At 37.3% G+C, this 20,440-nt stretch overlaps 1 protein-coding gene across 3 annotated transcripts in view; it reads right to left on the reverse strand.

Annotated features, from left to right (window-relative positions):
* Positions 1–664: 664 nt before the first annotated feature.
* The window catches only part of C6 (complement C6), a 66,937-nt gene continuing 47,161 nt past the window's right edge, over positions 665–20,440 (reverse strand). For 2 of the 3 annotated variants that reach the window (XM_056112053.1, XM_056112055.1), the window contains 9 exons: positions 17,654–17,820; positions 16,371–16,596; positions 15,361–15,532; positions 14,901–15,012; positions 13,795–13,927; positions 12,733–12,921; positions 7,040–7,130; positions 5,084–5,325; positions 665–1,264 (listed from right to left, as the gene is read on the reverse strand). In XM_056112053.1, coding sequence (XP_055968028.1) covers positions 1,083–1,264; positions 5,084–5,325; positions 7,040–7,130; positions 12,733–12,921; positions 13,795–13,927; positions 14,901–15,012; positions 15,361–15,532; positions 16,371–16,596; positions 17,654–17,820 — 1,514 coding nt within the window. In that variant the 3' untranslated portion in view covers positions 665–1,082. Of the gene's footprint in view, positions 1,265–5,083; positions 5,326–7,039; positions 7,131–12,732; positions 12,922–13,794; positions 13,928–14,900; positions 15,013–15,360; positions 15,533–16,370; positions 16,597–17,653; positions 17,821–20,440 lie in introns of those variants that run through there. The other variant, XM_056112054.1, reaches the window with a different exon arrangement.

Raw genomic sequence — 20,440 nt, forward strand, 5'->3', positions numbered from 1 at the left:
GTAATTCTAATGGACATTAATATTTAAGTACTATTGTTATTTGTATGCTTATATTCTCAAATTTAAAATGACACTCTAGTCTCTCAAAAAAAGGGCTGCTTTCTTGTTATGGTATTAAAAAATAGAACTTTAAACCCAGTTCTTCAAGGTTCTATGGCAATTTTCCATAGTTTTGGGTCAACTTGTTTGTGCTCAGGACTTGTTCTTTACTCCTGGTTTTGCACTTATAGAATCACTCTTGGCAGGCCTCGAATGACCACTGTGCGGGGTGAGGGGGAGGAAGAGCTGGGTTCAATCTGGACTTGGGTATGACAAACACCCTACCTGCTCTCTAGAGCAGGTAGATTTAAATAAAAAATAAACTTAAAAGCGTAGGAATATACTGGAAGAAAAAAGAATTCTTTCCTTTCTCTCCTTTCTATGCAAGTGAATTATTTTCTTTGAAATCCTAGAATAAGTTGAGGTTTATTAATAGAATTCACCTTTCTATCTATCATTTTCTTTTTGTATTTGTTGTGGCAAACAAAATCAAGTATGAAATATATTGCATATATTTATTTTGTGCAATTTTCTTTTACACTTCTGTATAGTTCCAGGAAGGGAAGGGTTCATATCTGTTTTATTTACTGCTGAGCCCTTATCATCAGATCTAGTAGTCAGCACATTGTAGACACTCATACCATTTATTAAATGAACACATGAAGGTTGAGTTTCAAGAACGTGTTTCACAAGTTAAAGATTCCCATCTCATTCATTAAAAAAAGTTATGGTTTTGTTCTTTTTGTACTTGTGAGAATAATGATTACCGCAGACTCAACAAACTCATCAGAACTCTTATTATTTCTGTGCAAAATTGACAGAAGAATTTACATTGATCTGAATATTGTACCTTGGGGGCATGCTAAAGTTTCATAGCCTGATGTAAATAATGAAGGGTAAAACAGCATAGACTGTGAAGAGTAATTATATAAAAATAGCAAGTTTTGTCATTAGTTTCTAGGCATGCTAATCTACCATTGGTATGCTAGATCATTCTTTATAGGGATTATATTTAGATGTTAATAGGCTTATCAGTAATTGTGTTAGGTCAAACACCTCCCAAGATGCAGTATTTCTATTTTCCGCTTGGCACATCTCACAGCTCCTACTTCACAGATGTTCAATGTTTTCTTAGTCACTGATGACCCCATTTTGACACAGTAGACTTGGTCTCCACCTTTAAGACACTGGGAGGGCAATAGGCAGATACATTTGGAAGAGGAGCCTGAAATGAGAGAAAGAGATTGTGTGACTCACTATAGTGCTTTAGGTTTTTCCTTCCCACCTCCAGAGTGGCAGACACATTTTCCTTGTATGTTAGCTGTCAACTAGCTACAGAAGATTTTTAGTTGTCTTTCTCATTGTCAAAAATGGTTTGTGGAAGAGCACAAGACTTTTATCTCTGTAGACAATGCTATTCTCCAGGCTGGTGGAAAGGACAGATAGTAGATTCTTTGCAGTGATTATGTCTTAAATGCACTTAGCAAGATTGTTTTCAGACTACCTACACTAAAAGGCCCTTCCTACTAACCCCATTTCATCTTCTAACACTTGGTTATCATGCTTTCAGCTTTATGAAATCCTTCCAAGCTAGATGATATTTATCTTTCTTAGAGCTTTTATGACATGCTGCTTTGCATTAAGGATATTCACAGTTATTGTGCAAAGTTACTCATCTAACTAGTGTGATTTGAGAGTACAAAGGCTGCTTGATCTTCAGACGTGTCACCACTCCTACAGCGACTACCACACTTGGGATACTGAAATGATGTTCGCAGAGTCTATTTTATCCTTCTATTGTTTCATACTCGACTATTTTTTTAATCCTGAATATCAAATTAAGCTGCTAGTTTACAAAAAAGGCACTGTCTAAAATGTAGTCACCTCTTAATTCTTCTATGTCCATTATTGTGACTTAATATAAGACTATTGCAAGCAAAATGGACAGTATCACTGAAAATCCAGATTCTTGTTAAATAAATAAATATTTGAATCATTAGAATAATTATGGTTTTGGCGAAAGGAATATGGATTATTGCATAGATAGTGGAAAAGGAAATTTTGAAAATAAATGATAACCTAGTATCTAAAAATGGAAACATAGACTACTACAATAATATTTATTTTCTTCCTGCTTGTTAGTGGGTGGTTACTCTCCAGCCCAGCAATAGATTTTTACACGTTGATTTTGTAAACCTCCCCTTTAATACACTCATTGTTTCTAATAGCTTTTTGCAGTCAGTAAGCTTTATATGCATTATAGTATTATCTGCAAATAACAGTATTTTCATTTCTCTTTTTTCTGGTCTGAATTTCTTTTATTCCTTGTTGCATGTTACTCTATTTTCTAATACTTATAAATCAAAACTAACTCTAAGTATTGAGTGGACAAAAACTTGTACACTGATCTTAAAGGAATTTTAGTTTTTTTTATCAATTGTGTATGGCATTAGTTGTAGGTTTGTTATATAAAAGATTTATTATGTTGAGCCATTTTTTTTCTGTTTCCATTTTGTTAAGAGTTTTGGTCACAGACTGACTTCAGAACTTTAGAAATATCCCCTGCCCTGCCTTTTGGGATTTCTGAGATGTTGCCATTGTTCCTTTTATTGTGGTCCTTTTGTGGTGTTCCAACTGCCTGATGGATCATCTATTTCCTCTCTACTCTGTAGTGATTCTATTGTATTTTCAGTTTAGCTACTGTGGGTTTCTAAAAAATTTTTCTGTCCACAACCAATGTTGGTCAGGGCTTACTCCTGGCTCTGTGCTCAGGGATAACCCCAGGTGGTTACTCCAGGAACTATATGTGGTGCTGGGATTGAACCCAGTCAGTTGCGTGCAAGGAAGCACCCTACTCTCTGTACTATTATTGCTCTGGCCCAAGTTATTGTTTTCTTTAGCTTTGTCATTTATTTCTGAACTTTTCTTATATTCTTTGTATCCTTGTTATAGTTGCTATAGTTCTTATATTATTTATTGATTTTTCTCTTTATTCCGGGAAGCATTGTTAAGGCTGTTTATTTAAACTTTTTTCTAGGTAATTTTCACAGTTTTGTTGCATTTAAATCCTCCCCCCACACCATTTCGTTTTGTTGCATGTAAAATAATTTATAGTATATTCTCTATCTTCATTTTGTTGAAACTGGATGTTAATTTCTATGCCTTGAACTAGATTGTTTTGTTTTCTTAACTTTATGTAGCCTAACATTTATGCTACAGATAGTAATCCAGCATCTCTGATTAACATCAGTGTAGATTGTTGTCCTATGTTGTTTGCACAGAATTCTAGACCATTTGTTACCTATGTTTCTACACCAACTTGCTTCTTTAAATGACTGTAAATCTATGCTGAGGCAGAGTAGGAGTTAAGGTAGTGGGAGACAGAGCTTTGGTGTTAGAAATAATCATATTCAAATTTCCCAACATGTTACTAGTTTTCCAAGTTGAGGGGGAAATCTGCAACTACCATTACCTCTTGTTCAGTTCTTTGGTCAGCATTTTCCCCAGTACCCTCAGGCAAACATTGACAACTCAGTTGTGATCCCACACTGTGCTACATATTTTGTAGCTAACACACCTTCATGCCCTTGCACCAGGGATATAGACAGGAAAAGAGAAATCTGGGAGCTATAGGCTCAAATTACAGATAAAGCACAGTCTCAGTGTCTCTCAGGCTCTGGATGGAGTTCATAAACATTGGCCTCTCTTTCTGAGTTGGTCTCAATCTTCTCTGGAATTGTGGCGTTGGAACACAGTGTGTGTCTGTGTGTATGTGTGTGTATGTGTATGTGTGTGTACGTGTGCGTGTGCACATGTGTGTGCGTGCTGCATGCATTGCGTGTGTGTGTGTGTCTGTGTGTAGTTGGGTAGTAACTAAGTTCTCTTCTCAGAAATATCCAAGATCAACTTTTTCCCAGGGGTTCAAGCTCCTGTTTCCAGGACCTGAGTGCTTGGAGTTCCATCTGAGGAAAGAAACACTCAAGCACTTTAGGTGAAGATAATCCCAGTGCCCCAAGCAGGAATGGCAGCTGTGTATCCTAGGAATAAATACACAGATGCAAAGAGGAGCTTCTTGGAAGGGGCAGGAGACTTCACTCCACCGTTTTATCTAATAACAAGTACACTGCTATGAAGCTCTTTTATCTTAAGCAATTCACAAATATTCTTCAAAGATGGAATTTTAATGCCACTAAGAGTCAAAATGTCAGAGATATGTAAGAATGATCACTCTAAATTTTGGTGAGAATTTGGAAAGCAGTCTTTATTATACATTATAAATATAAATATAATATATAATATAATTTAGAGCGATCATTCTTCTGACTACCGTATAACCAGGTTGCTCTCTGAGAATGAAGGGTATTCCCAGATGGATTTTTCTCTAAGTTAGGGATGTCTTTATATACTTGATTCTCTGGGCTCATTAAAGCATCTGGTTGATCCCATGCATGGTGGGAAGAGGAGAAGCAGAGGATAGAGAGAAGATTTCTCAGTGATAGAATAGTAGGTTCATGAGAAACCTTGCCCAGGTTCAGAACAGCCTCAAAATAACAATTATAGCCATGGTTGGTCCTGGGCACTGGAAAAGGAAAAAAATATTTTGAGGAATATTCCCTTAGCGATTGGTGTCATGAAGAACCTAGCTCAAGTTTAGGGCATTCTTCTTAGAGGTAGTGCTAGCCCTTTTCAATTTCAAATACCGGAGGAAAATTTAGAAAATTAAGATGAATGAAAACTTTTCAAAACTGGAAAAGGGTTCCTGAAGCTTGAGATCCAACGGTGGTTCCTGTTCTCACTGGGGATTTAATGGTGATGTGAATTATATATGCATAGAAAATAGTGAAGTTAGTTACATCTAACTGGATGGATTATATTTTTCCTTTATACCTAGATTATTTTATAAACTACTTTTAATGATTTAGAGGAACTATTCTTGATTAAGGAAAGGTTATTTTAAAGAAAATTTTATAAATGCAAAAAAGATAGTGTTGAGATGAATTTTTAGTGGAAGCATTTGCTCTATGTCATCACTACTAGAACTTACCTGAACATTTTTCCCAGTCATAGCAGGTGTCATAGCCACAAGATTCTTTCTTTGTGCTATTGGATGAAAGTTTTGCCCTTTCCAAGCCCCACTCTAATGGTGGGCCATCCTGGCAGGAACCAATATGTAGAAAATTAAGTTGCTGATTATTTAAACATTTCTGAGCCAAAAACTTACAAACAGTTGAGGTAAAGTAATGGTTAGAGTCTTTATCAAGTATACAGAGGTCTTCTGAATAATGGCTGCCCAAGAAAAGAAAGAAAGCATTTAGTTTTTTTTAGCAAAAAAACTGAGATGGCATATAATCAACTTAACTTACCACAAAATTTTCTTCCCCATATTTTTCCCCAATTTCTAATTTTTTCTTTAGATTTTCATTTTATTTGGCATGCCTTAGTATTCATATTCTTGGAACTTAATCTTAATTTTGGCATTAATTCCAAGTGCTTTCAAATAACAGTCTGAATCTCAAACTCTAGAAATCAATATTTCCCTATAATTTGACTCCAAGAAATTTTCCTTTTCTAGATTTACTTTCCACCATTCCAAATCAATCTTTACTATTGGAAAATTGTGCTTATAAATTTTCTATTTTCATAAGGTTATTCCATTTTTACTGCCATCTCATGCCTTGATTATTCTGTATTGGTCTTGCCTCTCCATCTTTGTGTATCCAACTCAGTTCCTGCCTCTGCTTTGAAAGGAAACCCACCTCTTCTGGACACTAATACTCATTAAAATTAAAAAGAGACCAGAGAGGTTTGGAAGAACTGAAATTTAGATGATTCTAATTACAATTTGCATTCTGAAAGTTTGGTATTGCAAAGATAAAAGATAAAAATTTCCTCTAGGTTAAATGGTCAATCCCAGTGTTGTAAGTATCTCCCAGAAAGCATCTGCTGAGTGAGGAAACACCAAGAGCAGGAAGCTACAAGGTAGGCACTTATGCGAGATATTGAGGGAGGTAGATAGAGTCAAATTTGGAAATTAATAAGGGTCACAAGAGAAGGAAATTTGGAGCCACGAAGATAGTTCAGTAGCAGTTATAATAGAACCCTGACACTACATGTCTCCCTTGACCACTAGTAGAGTAGCTATGAAGGCTTCTCACTGCGATTGGGTGGTCCCTTGCACTGCAAAGTCCAAACACCATCTCATTCTTGATCCTTAACTTTGAGCCATCTTGCTGGTTTAGCCAAATGTCAGCGAGAGGTCCCCAGACCTTCTTGGGAATACCCCCCTACACACACACACACCCTCCAAGGTGAAGAATTGCATCTGGACACTGTCTATTAGCGTCAAACCCCAGCATATGTTCTTTGTTTTCTCAGTAACAAGTCTAATTTTATTTAGTATGACCAGCTGAGCAATTACCTTTCACAGACTTCCCCCAAGAGGCAGGTGACCATGTGAATGAGTGAAGGTATAAATATTAAAAGGTAAAGGTAAAGGCCCTCCCGTTGTTCGTCGATTTGCTCGAGCTGGCCCAGTAACGTCTCCATTGGAGACTTTGTTGTTACTGTGTTTGGCATATCGAATATGTCACGGGGAGCTTGCCAGGCTCTGCCGTGCGGGTGAGATACTCTCGGTAGCTTGCCGGGCTCTCCGAGAGGGGCAGAGGAATCGAACTCGTGTCGGCCATGTTGGCTGCTTGCAAGGCAAACGCCCTACCCCTGTACTATCACTGGAGTGATAAATATTACCAAAATAAAATTGTTTAATAAACAAAAGTCATGTAAACTTGGAACTGGACTGAGAGATAATTTAGAACTGGGCTAAGAGATAATTTAAGTTCACTTCCCAGAGGGGAAGAAGGAATACAAAAGTGCATAAGGGTACCCGTTATGTCCAAAATAAATGTTTTGTGTTTGTGCTTCAGGAAGTCTAATTCCTATATTAATGTTTCCACTGAACTGGCTTTCTGAGATTCCAAACACATTTCAGAGTATTACTTACTTACAGTCTTCTTCTGGAGACATGCAAATACATCCAGATTCTAAATGTTTTTGTCCTGGTTGACAATGGCCTTTTAATTTTGTCAGAAAATCTGAAAAAAAAGAGAGAAAAGAACAGTACACAGCAGGAGTTCAAAGTGATAAATTTAAATTTAGGAGAAAAGGCACTCGTTAAGTTTCTCATTTATTTCCTGTGATTGGAACATTAATTTTTCCTTTTCAAGATAAGTTTATAAAATATTTTATCTGAAAGTTCCTTCTTTCTGGCTTCATTTTATATTGACATTCTCAATACTAAATTTTTGTTAGGTTCAGAGAATCTAACAAAAATTGAATTTTTGGAATTGTTCTTCATTTGTTTTTCAAATATTCATTGAGCAACCAGGAAGCACTGGTTTCTTGGGAGATTGAAATCAAGCAAAATTTGAACCAGATGCTGTGGTAGAAACAGAACTCTTTGAAATAACCTAAAGTTTTGAGGAGAACAGATAGACATTCCCTGGACAAGCACTAACGCAAATTGAATTGCTGCTATTATTTAGAGGGCTGGAGTGATAGCACAGCGGTTAGGGCGTTCGCCTTACAAGCGGCCAACATGGCCGACCCGAGTTCGATTCCTCCGCCCCTCTCGGAGAGCCCGGCAAGCTACCGAGAGTATTCGATATGCCAGACACAGTTAACAACAAAGTCTCCAATGGAGACGTTACTGGGCCCGCTCGAGCTTGAGTTAAAGAGAAAGCATGTAATAAAAAAATAACTGATGTATCTAGGAAAGTTGGGCTGGAGCGATACCACAGCATTTGGTAGGGCATTTGCCCTGCATGCAGCCAACCTGAGTTCGAGCCCAGCAAGCTACTGAGGGTATCTCGCCCACATGGCAGAGTCTGGCAAGCTCCCCGTGGTGTATTCAATGTGCTAAAAGCAGTAACAACAAATTTCACAATGGAAATGTTACTGGTGTCTGCTTGAGCAAATCGATGAACAATGGGAGGGCAGCACTACCATAGGACAGTGCTACCATCTAGGAAAGTTAGGAATAGTAAAATGAGAAGAGAAAAGGAAGAATATCCAAGGCAAAGAAAAACACCAGACAAAAAGTGCTCATAAGAAAATAGCATATGACTTTCCAGAAACTGAGAGAGGGGCCCTGTGACTGACAGACAAGAAATCACTGAAACACTAGGTGTGTTTGAGATTCCTCAGCAAGAGTATGGCATGAAGTGATGGGTAGAGATGAACCTTGAGCATTTCCATCACTTGCAGATTGAGCATATCAGAAGTCTGCCTGATGGAACATGAGGAGACACTGATGGTGAGTTAGATCATGCCCTAACAGGAAACCTGGGAAGTACCCATATGCAGAAGAAGGTGGACATAGTTGAATTGTTGCTGAGAAATCAGAAAAGATGAGAATCAAAATAAGTCCATTACATTTAGCAATATGGATATCAGAAATGACAATGGTGTAAATAGCTTGGGGGAGGGATAATGGTTGAAAGTCATATTAGTGTACAAGAAGAATAAATGGAAAAATGAAACTCCTAAATAACTCATACTTATTTTTTCATGTGATCCAGCCATTAAGACCTTATGGTGGAAAACAAAAGAACAAAAACGGCAACTGTCTCTTTTTGTGTGTGTGAATTTTAAGGTAAGCAAGAAAACAGACATCAATAAAATAATCATAGTAATTGGTTCATGAAAGAAAAGTGCCAAACTGAACATAGATAAAATGAATTGGCAGGAATTTGAGATGTACATGAAAATCGTATGATACAAAGTAGATCCTTGTCTTTGGATCTTTGATTCTGAAAAACTTTGCCTATCAACATTCTATGCTGTGCTTGCTGTTACAGCAGGAGGGACTAACAGAGCAGATGCGAAGATGGAGACAAATGTTCACTTGAACAAGTAGTTCCTATTGTGAAACTTTTGTCTCCTGGTTTGCATTTCCTCATTCCTAGAATAGCTTCTGCTTCAGAGGCCTCTTCTGAGTTCAAATAGATGTCTTCTAGTTCAGCAAGGAAGTTAGAAATGTGTTCACAGATAAGTGATTTGCTATATTGAAATGTGAATCTGGGGGGTCAGGAAGATTATACTGCAGTAGGGCACATACCTTGCATACATCTGATCTAGGTTCAATCCCTGGCACCATGGCACCACATAAGGTCCTCTCCTGTGGTTTGGCCTCCTTCCCACCAAGAGTCATCCCTGAGTACAGAGCTAGGAGCACCACCAAGTGTGGCCCAGAAACAAAACAAAACACAAAAAAAGGAAAGAAAGAAAGAACAAAAGGAAGGAAGGAAGGAAGGAAGGAAGGAGAAAGAAAGAAAGAAAGAAAGAAGGAAAGAAAGAAGAAAGAAAGAAAGAAGAAAGAAAGTGGATCTTATGTAAAGCTTTATTAAGAATAGCCCACCTGTTACAATGGCACATGAACTGGAATTTACACCAAACAGTGGGGCCAGGAAAGCAATTAATCAAAAACTCTTTCTGTATTGGTTTGCTTTTCTCTGCGCAACCCTCAGCCTTCCCTCTAAGAGAAAGCTCTTATTTTTCTCCAGATAGCTGTAGTGTTTTTAAGTGAAGAATTATACTTAAAGATAAACAGGGACAATGCTGAACAACCAACAATAAAGTCAACTGAGAAATATAAGAAATATTTATAAGGAAGTGATGCTGAGTTCAAAGGAGCAACCAAGTAATGGGTATGTGAGGAAGGTTAAGGTAGCGAAAACAACATGGGTTTGGTCACAGTGAAGTGGAAATATTGGTTATCTTTGTTCTCGTTTAAGCTAAATCACAGAATCTTCCTTCAAGTTGAACCGGATGTGCAGCTGGTGTCTCAGCTTCAGATCTGAGTAATGGGCCTCCACAGAAGCACTACAGTCTTTGGAAGGAACTGTTAGAGGATGGCAATTGGTGGCTTGATGTAGATGCTCTTATTTAGTAGGTGAAAGAAAAGACATTTCATGGCTTCTCCTCTTAGCCCATCAAATAAAAGGTTTGTTAAGGAAAGGAAGTTTAAGTTGGAAGTGAAGAGGCAGATATAAAAACTTAGTAGGTTTTCTTCACTCCTTTTTCCAATTCATACTGTTAACCTCTGTTTAAGACCTTTGATCTACCTGGTGAAATGTCCCAGAATCCTCATGAACATGTATCACTGTATTACTGTCTTCCCGTTGTTCATCGATTTATTTGAGCGGGCACCAATAATGGGCACCAATAATGTCTCTATTACTCCCAGCCCTGAGATTTGAGCAGCCTCTTCTTATTTGTCTTTCCCAATGATTGGAGGCTCTTTAAGGGTAAGGGGAACGAGAACCTATTATCATTACTGTTTTTGGCATATCGAATATGCCACGGGGAGCTTGCCAGGCTCTGCCTGTGAGGGTGGGATACTCTCGGCAGCTTGCTGGGCTCTTTGAAAGGCAAATATATATATATGGCAAATATATATAAATATAATATATATACACATATATATGTATATATGTATATATATATTTATCTCTGTGATTTGTTGCCTACTCTCTGAACTCCATCAAATATGGTGTGGTAATTATGGAAAATGGGTAGGAAGTGCCCAGAAAGTGACCCAGAGCATGGCGGCAGTTGGCTAGTGGAGGTCAGCTGCCAGGGCTTGGTTCCTTGGGGCAGGGAGGGCTCTCACCTGCCCCACTGTGGGGGCACCCTGAGTGAAAAACAGACTGTACTCTGCTCCATAAATGTATAGAACTATAATTCTTGGTAAAGCTTGATATTAAAATTTATACTGAGTCAGAAATTTTCTTTGATTTCTTGTCTAGCAATGCCACTTTGTTCATTGGAAATAAATTCCACATTAGATTAGGGAGGGACTTTACATTCTACATTACTTCCAAGAAAAATCAACTTTCAAATGGCAAAAGGCATTGCTCTGTCACTACAGATTTGAGAGGTCATTGATCATGTGTGAGGAGTTTTGCTCACTCACAAAGTGTCAGAATGAGACCAGATCTGAGACCTCCACAGTCTAGCACAGCTTGTGAGCAAAATAGAGGTATGAAAGTTGCATTCTTTGAAGTGCTGATGGCAAGAGGGATTTTTGGAGATACTGATTTCTTAGAGGAAGAGAAAAAGTGACTGGGGGCATATAACAGCTCATTTCCTTAGGACACTAAATCTATTTTCATGCCAAAAGAATTAAAATTCTTTTCCTGACTTTCAAATGACCTGGAAGTCTCTTCAAAGCTCCCCACCCACTGCGAGGAAAGAATGTCTTATTTATTTTCTTTCTCTTCCTGTAAAAACTCCTTTTTATCAAACTTTGGGTAATATTACCGAAGAGGAAGTACATGAGATAAGGTATTTCATTTATGCAGCTGTAGAAGATTTTATTGCCTATCAGACTGGATCATAATTTCCATTTGTTTTTTAAACATAGAGTCCTCTCTGTGGTTATACATACATGTATTTTCGTATATGTGTATTTGTCTCTGTGTGTGATATATAGATAGACCTATGCCATTTCTTTTGTGTGTAAACAAGAGAATGCAACACAAATGACACAGGAGATTGTAACTTTCTGAATTCTGTGATTCCCAAGTATATTCATCCATCTGACCCTTATGAATGGAGATCATATGAAAACAAAACATAATATTAACCTGAAGTTCCCAAAAATTTCCACAAGCTCTTTTTATTATTACTTTCAAGGTTATTCAACAGATTGAGTCCCCTCCCCTTTTCATTTACATATTTAAAAAATAAACAAAAAGGGGAGTGAGAAATACAAGGGCAAAGAGCTTACAGAATTGTACAAACTGCATATTTTGAGTCAATTATCTGAACTTGGTTCCTGTTTACAATCTCTGCTTTGGACCCAAGTAGGGCTGTTTTCATGCTTTTGCATTTAGAGATATTCTTGGTTCACCATCAAAAAAATCACTGAATACCTTATGTTTCTGTGTTTTCAATTTTGGAGGGCCACTTCTGGCAGTGCTCAGAGGTCACTCCAGAATAGGTGCTGGGGTGTATTGTTTCAGGCAGTCATTGAAGAACCAATGGATGAGAGGGATAGGACTTAGGTCTCCTGAATACAAGCCTTTGAGCTATCTCCCATTTCTATTAATATGCTTTAAATTAAAACAATGTTCAATTTTGTGTGTATTTTTTTGTAGTTGGTCATTTTAACCAAAACTTCAGTTAGCTGATTTTATTCTTAAATTTGCTTGCACCTCCTCAGATAAAATAAATTAATCCCACTCTCTAAAATTTGAAGATAACTAGACAATAATTCCATTTTATCTAATCTCATCATTGATAAAGTAAAAGTAAAGGCCCTCCCGTTGTTCATCAATCGATTTGCTTGAGCGGGCCCAGTAACGTCTCCATCATGAGACTTGACTTGTTGTTACTGTGTTTGGCATATCGAGTACGGGGAGCTTGCCAGGCTCTGCCGTGCAGGCGAGATACTCTCGGTAGCTTGCCGGGCTCTCCGAGAGGGGCGGAGGAATCGAACTTGGGTCGGCCATGTTGGCTGCGTGCAAGGCAAACGCCCTACCGCTGTGCTATCACAAGGTACAATATAGCTTAGCCCACTAATGTAAAATTCTGTTTTCTCCCTTTCATCCTTCCCCAAAGATTTCAAGAATAGCAACACTGTAGATGTTTTACTACCAATTTCAAACTCCAGAATCTTGAGGTTCTACCCACCTTTTTCACACGTGAGTGAATCTGAAATGGGTGGTGTCCAGGAATCTCCACTACATGTATATCTCGATGGTCCAGAAACAGTAAAGCCTTTGGGACATGTTAGCTCAATGGATTCACCAATTCTATATAATCTCTGAAATGGTGAGACTGTTAAACCTTCTTGTACAACAGGCTTGAGGCACTCTGTCCCTGCAGAGAAAGAAACATTTCAAATGTGTTTACTGGAGCAGAATACTTAATGAACGTATGCAGATTTTATATAACCCAAGTGACTATTTTAAAACAATTACAGTGTAGGTTCATATTTGAAGCTACCATTTCATCAGAAAACTTGGGTGTGGAATATCACATGTTTCTACTAAGAAACTTTAGTTTTCTTGTTAAGGAATTTCTCTAGACATTTTTAACTTTTATGACTTTATTTCAGGACCTATTTTCTTAAGGAATGTTTATCTTCTCTTTTCTTCCCTCATGAGATTTTTTTCCCAAAGCATCCTACCACATTGTGAGTGACACAGAGTAGAACACAAAAGTTGACTCAGGTCTCCCTTGATAACTCTTTGGTGTCCCCATCTGAGTCTTGTTTGCATCTCTTTTGACTTCATCAAAACACAGAAGTGTAATGCCTATAAACTCATCCTTTCTTTCTCAACAACGAATGAATACTAGAAGGAGAAAATTGTGTTTCACACAAAGTCTCATTTCTGATACATAAAAACTGCAAATATATTCCTGGGATGCATAATTTGCATCACTCTGTGCATCAGACAAGGCAGATGTTTGTGGTTAGATGCATTTAGCAGGCTTCCTGAATTTTTCTTTTTAAAAAAGTTCATGCTTTGCAGTATCGTGTGAATGAGGCTAATATGCAGGGCTGGGAGAAAAAAATATGAAGATATTTTGAAAGCGAATTTTAACAAACAAATCCTATTTTCTGCATCAGTATACCTTTTCACCGGAATTAACAAAAAGTGACAAAATGTTCTAATCTAAAGGTGTGATCTGGCTTGATACTGGAGATATTTATTCCTGTGATAGTCATAAGAATTTGCCCTTTCTCACGTTGACATTCCACATCTCCTTGCCTCCAACTTCTATTTGGTAAGCATCTGAAGTACTGGTACCCAACAGTTTTGAATCCAGTGTGGCAGACAATTTCAACTTCTTCCCCAACTGCGTACAATCTTTTTTCATTCTAGAATTAAAACAGAAATAAGAAAATTAGCAATTCTTTGAAAAATATTTCTAAACATGCCCGGTCATCTTATATTCTTTATAAACTCCTATATCTTGGTCACAGATTCGTCTCAATTTCTAATTCTAGATAGCAATTTAATATCTCTCCTTTTACCCCCACAATCACTTTTGGTTCATTTCACTTATGCATATGCATGTATTATATGTAAGTTTAAAGTCATGAACATGCCTATTAAAAGAAATCAGTTCTTTTGAATTATAGTAAGAACTTCTACAGGTCTGAGAGATGATCTTTACCTTCTATCCCCAGTACTATGCATAGTTGCCTGATTATTACCAGTAATAATCCCTGAGTCACAGTTGAGCACTGCAAACTGTGTTTTCTTCCCACCAAAGAAACTTATTGTGACTTTATAAAAAATTATTTTATTATTTCTGTTTTAATTCTAGAATGAAAAGGATAATAAAATCACGCATTTTATAAAAATTTTATAAAAATAATTGCATGTTTAAGTATTCTAGAGATTTCTAACCTAGTAAGATATTACAGACATGACAAGCATTTTTATAAACAAGACTACTTTGTCTGCTTGATAACATACTTTAACTAGGGATTCACTCGCACAGATCCAGAAATAAACAATCATATTCTAGCTTCAGATTCTTACAAGTTATCCAAATCATTATCATGCACAAATTTTCTGCTTACATAAGTGTACCATTAGCATATAAACTTAGCAGTGCCAAAGAACACCAGGAAGCATTAGTGTTTCAGTCTGACAGTCAGGACTATATATCTAGAGAACTCAGGATGGAAGAGAAGAGGAACACTTCTAAATAATTATTTTCTATTTTAAATCAAGAAGAAAATATTAAGGTAGAAAATGATAATTTCAAATAAAAGGAAGTGAATATTTTTCTTTCCTATGTGTTGAACTCCAAACCACAAAGAAGGTCAGAAGGATGCTTACCCGGATAAATCCATTTTCTGGAGGAACAGGCTGAGAACACCCTGAATCTGCTTCAATCTCAGGAAGGTCTACTTCTTTCACTTCTTCATCATCACTGATACAGGGTTGTCCACTAAAGGGAAAAATTGCATATGTATGATATATATATGTATATATATGAATAACAGGAGGACAGTACTACAGTGCTACACATACATGTATCTAGAGGCATGTATATACTCAAATATATCTGCATATGTATACATTATGTTTGTGCTTTATCATCTCTATTTTGATATATGTTGCTATATATTAAAATGAAGAGAAAGAGAGAAAAGAGAATCAGATCAAACATCTTATTACTATGCTATGTTGGAATGGGTAACATTTCAATTCTTTAGCAGTAGAATAACAAACAACTCTAGCTTTCAGTGGGGAAAGAGACCTGTCTCTTCCGTCTCTTCCTCTCACCCATCCTTACTTGTTCTCCATTATTGAGAACGTGCAGTCCTCCACTTGCTGTGACTTCCCCTCACAGAGCTTTCCTCCTTGCTGAGGGGTAGGGTTGTTGCATTCTCGGCTTCTGGATCTCCTATATGTAGCATCACATGTGCTCCAGGAAGCCCAGCAGCTCCAGTTCCCATCCACTGCATCTGGAATGCAGAACGAGCCACCCTCCCATCATGATGAGGCTGAAAGAATGGGGATAAGTCAGTTTCCTCCCTTTCCCACTGTGTTCCTTAGTGGACTATCACAGGGCTATTATGAGGATCAAAACAATTGCCTGTGAAAATTGCTTACACATTGCCTGATTGCCTGCCCCAGTTCCTCAGCCTGCAGAAGAAAGGCAACAATTCAGAGTCATTTTTAACTATTAGTCACATAGCTGTGTTGTGTCCAACATATGTATAAGATATTTACACTTGTATAAACTTCCTCTGAATAGGATAGATCAAATTGTGTTTTTAAGGAAATAGATTATAGTCTCACTATGTGATACATAGTCTTTCTCAGAGGAAGTGAAATTTGCACAAATGGTACTTAATCCTCCATGAAATTTTCTGGCTTAATTTTTAAAAATTTGTGACATAACTTATACCATATCATGAAGTTATCCTCATTCTTCACTTCAATGCATAGGAAGTTTATGGCAAGAACATTTGTATACATTTATACTATTCTTTATCATTGTATTCCTTTCATGTTACAAGACATGTACTATGCGTTATTTACATATGTATTTAAAGTCAGGTTGCGAGTATTAAGTCCATGTTATGAAAGAATAGGTTGAGATAGGAGGTTAGGTTGTTTTCCAAGGGGACATAGTTGACAGATTGTGTACATTGCGGCTGTTGAACTTTAAAATTTAAGGTTCTTTTTCTCATGAGTTTGAAGAAAGGTGGGATTTCTGTTTGGTCTTATGAATGGTCAAGCTAGAATGGCTTCTGGAGGGGAAAGATGCTCTCCCCACACTCAGCTGCTGCTACTTACTGGATTTATAATCCGGAGAGCGTCTCTCACAGTTGTCACCATAGGTGCCACTCTGACATATGCATATGCACTCAGTCCCTGAGAGGGTAGGGCGGCCATTGTTAGGGCATGGAGCACACTGGCACGGGTCAAACTTAGCTGCATATTCTTGAAATGCTTTCCTGAGGTTGTTCCGCCTGGTCACTGCACAGGGAATGTTTCTGACCAAGTCTGTGATGGGAGCAAGCTAAGAGCAGATAGGAGAAAGAAGGTTCGGTCATGACCAAATCACTGGAATAAGATGCAAAGTCAGGAAATCCTTCCACCCCCGTCAAAGGGGTGATTCTAGAATACAGTACATCTCTCTGCCTATAGTGGAGAAAAGGCCTTTGTATGAGAGGGTGAGAAATGTTTCCTACTATCATGAGGTGAATAGGTCTCTTCAAGATTAACTGATTTCTGTTGTCCCCAAAGTGTGACAGATGAGGTATCTCTGGACCTCACTCTTCTCAGAATTAACAGGGGATATATTTTATGAACATTTTCAAATCCCAAAGGGATGGTGAACTAGTGAAGTATGTTACTCACAATTACCCCGATGGGTGTCTGTGTCTCAGTATCCTGCCATAACCTGTAGAACTTGTAGAACTCAATGTATCAACAGACTGGATGTAAATTATTCCACTTTAATAATGATTGAACTTCTTCATTTTTATTTGAATGAACTGAACAAAATAACTTCTTTGGGAGATATTAAAATGCAGTCATGTTTCAGGAAGAACTGGTTGCAAATGACATATGGGCAAAACATTCCATAAATAATGCAATAAATAATAAAAATCACCTCTTAATGTAATTATAGTAAATAAAAGACTGGTAAATTTAATCAGTGGTGATAGAACAGAAACAGAACATACAATTATATTGTCTCACAGAGATAAATCTAATGAAGATTTAGACATGTTCATCAAATAAAAAATTGCAGGAAAATATAGACATCAGATTTGCCATATACTTGAGAATCACAAGAGTACTCCTCAAAGCAAGTCTGAGTCATTTTAGTCACTAAAGTCCCTTCCCTGGCATTTTATGCATGTTAGGAATTTTAAGTACTATACTAGAAAATACTTGTTTGAGTAGCAAAAGTAATAAATGCAAAATTTAACATGACAAAAGGCACATTGTGCACTAAAGAAAGACATTTTCTTTCTTATCTGAGAGGAAGATGGAAAAGGAATTGTGTTGTACAATCTGAGCGACTAGAGACTGCTTTGATTCTCTTACCCATAACTTTTTGATCTTACCTCAAAGTCAATCACAGCAGGATTTTCCTTCACTGATTCTAACCACTCAGAAAACACCTTCTCCTCTGGACCCGAGGTCCCTTTCTCCCATACCAAAGCTGCAGCGTACTCACTCCTCCCACCTTGAACCAGGGATATGGACTTCTCTGCTGCCTGCAAAAATGAACCTGCAAGGTGTTTGGGAAAATTATCCATTTAATTTTATTGCAAATTTCAATTTTAAAGTAAAGGCTATTTACACAGTAGGAATAATAGATGGTGTGAGCATGTAATCACATTTACTAAGTTAACTGAAAGCCAAGAACACTCTTCTCATTGCTGTAGGGAATTTAATAACAGAAGTTACAATAACAAATACCATTTATTGGACATCTTGCACATGGTAGAAACTATACATTTTATGTTATATAAATATCTTTATACAACTGTCCTTAGAAGTACTTTTATAAACATGGGCCTTGAAGCTAGAGGTAGTTTGACCTAGAACACCTGGTCCCTAAGAGGTCAGGTTGACATGTAAAAGCAAAACACAACATAAATATCAGGACTTCTGAAAAGCAATCAATTGACTATCAGACTGGAGACATCTAATTATAAAAATGGTTTATAGAATGCTTTTAAGCTTCAGGAAATATGTTAAAGGACAGTTAATTGAAGAGATAAGAAAATTAAACAAGTTAAAAGTTGGCACAGGAGCTGTAGTGATGGTGCAGAGGATAGGGTGCTTGCCTTATACACAGCTGACCCAGGTTCAATCCCCAGCACCCATATAGCCCCCTGACTTCTTCCAGGAGTAATCCCTGAGTGCAGAGCCAGGAGTAAGCCCTGAGTACAGTCCAAACAGAAAAAGAAATTTAAAATAAGTTGGCACAATGTTTCTTTAGAGCCAATGACAGTTAATGTTTAATTACATAGATACTTACCTTTTATATAAAATTTCAAATTTCTATTAAGTAATAGTGTATTTAACTAGTAGGGAATGGAGTAATAGAATATTGTACTGAGAAATAAAATAAAATCAATTTCAAAGGAAGCTAGTGGTGTGAATGAGAGCTGAGCAAGAATTATATTAGGTACTGGTGGAGGGTCTTAGACAATTTGGAAAGAAGGAAGTTTGAAAAGATAGCATTAAGGAAGGAAAAAGTGATATGGGGGGAGGTGAGAAAAGTGAAGGACCAGTAAACAAACAATGTAACACTGATTGTATAACACTGGGTGGTTTCTCAGTTAAGAAAGTAAAAGAAATCATGTAATTTTTCAGTTCCTATAAATTGAACTATGGGTCCATATTAATGTTTTCTCATCTTAATTATTTGATGGCAACTATGTTACTTGGTCTAAATTTTATTCTAGCCATATTACATATTTTTCTATTCTAGTATTGTTTCATATTTTTAAGTGAAGACAAATTCAAAAAGAGAAGTAAAAATTCCTATGTATGCAATTTAGTGAATTTTTACACAGAGAACACATCCATATACCTACTATCCACATTAAGGAACAGAACATCAACAACACCCCAGAAATGGCTTCATTTAGTCATTATCCTGTCTTCTAATCCAATCACCAGTCTTGTTAGTAACACCACGGATTAGTTTTGCCAATTTTTGAACTTTATATAGAACATCATATATAGTCATCTTTTGTGGCTATTTTCTTCACTCAATCTTTAATATGCTATGCTTCAGTGGTTAGTTCATTTTCATTGCTGTATAATGTTAAACCTTGTAAATACATCACAGTTTTACCATTTTACTCTGGAAGAATATTAAGGTTCTATTGAGTTTTGCCTGGACATTTAAGTTATCTCCAGTGTGTGAATGAATCTACTTTTAGCATTATTAACATTATGTATTGCTTTTGTTACATGCCCATACTTCTGTTGAGAACATACCTTGAGTTTCTAAGCAATGGGTATATGTATATTCAGCTTTAGTAAATACTGACAAAGTTTCCAAAAACGATTTGACCATGTACATTCTCACAACTACGTAAGATAGGTGGAGTGGTGAAGTACATAACCAACACTGCTAACTGAAAAAGTTTCTATATTTATATAAGTGCTATGCTATGATTTTATTTTCATTTCTCTCCTTGATGGTGTTGATTATCTTGCTAAAAGTTTTGTTTATTTATTTTAATGTTTATTTATTTTAATTTTTGAATGCAGCAGTCATGTGTACCTAGGTCAAGAACTCAACATGACGATCGACCTGGAACCTGAGCTGTGTAGGAGGAAGGGAACGACTTGGAACGCCTTCAAGAGCATCGAAGAAATAGCTAAGAGGATGAAGAACCTCCAGCTCCAGGAACATCTCTTCGATTCCACTGTTCTCCCTGCACTAACATATGCCTCAGAACCCTGGGGTCTATGAAAACAGGATGAGAATGCTATTTGGGTCACCCAAAGAGGAACCAAAAGAGCTATGCTTGGAGTATCATGCTTCACTCAAATGAGAGAAGGAATACAGAGTTCTGACGTCCATCGACGATCAAGAATCAGGGACGCTGTCTCGTTTGCCAAGGCTTTGAAAATCAGATGGGCTGGACACGTAATGCGATTTGGAGACGACCGCTGGACTAGAGTTGTTACCGATTGGGTTCCACGGGATGTCAAAAGATCGTGTGGCCACCCACGTACGAGATGGTCAGACTTCTTCATCAAGAGCCTGAATGATCAGTTTGAGGCTCTTCGTGTTTCTGGAGCGAGCAGATGCCATTGGGCTACACTAGCACACGACAGGGACGAATGGAGCCATTACTCGTGCCCGCTCGAGCAAATTGATG

Source organism: Sorex fumeus, unplaced genomic scaffold, assembly GCF_029834395.1.
Source record: "Sorex fumeus unplaced genomic scaffold, SorFum_2.1 ptg000015l, whole genome shotgun sequence".
NCBI lineage: Eukaryota > Metazoa > Chordata > Mammalia > Eulipotyphla > Soricidae > Sorex > Sorex fumeus.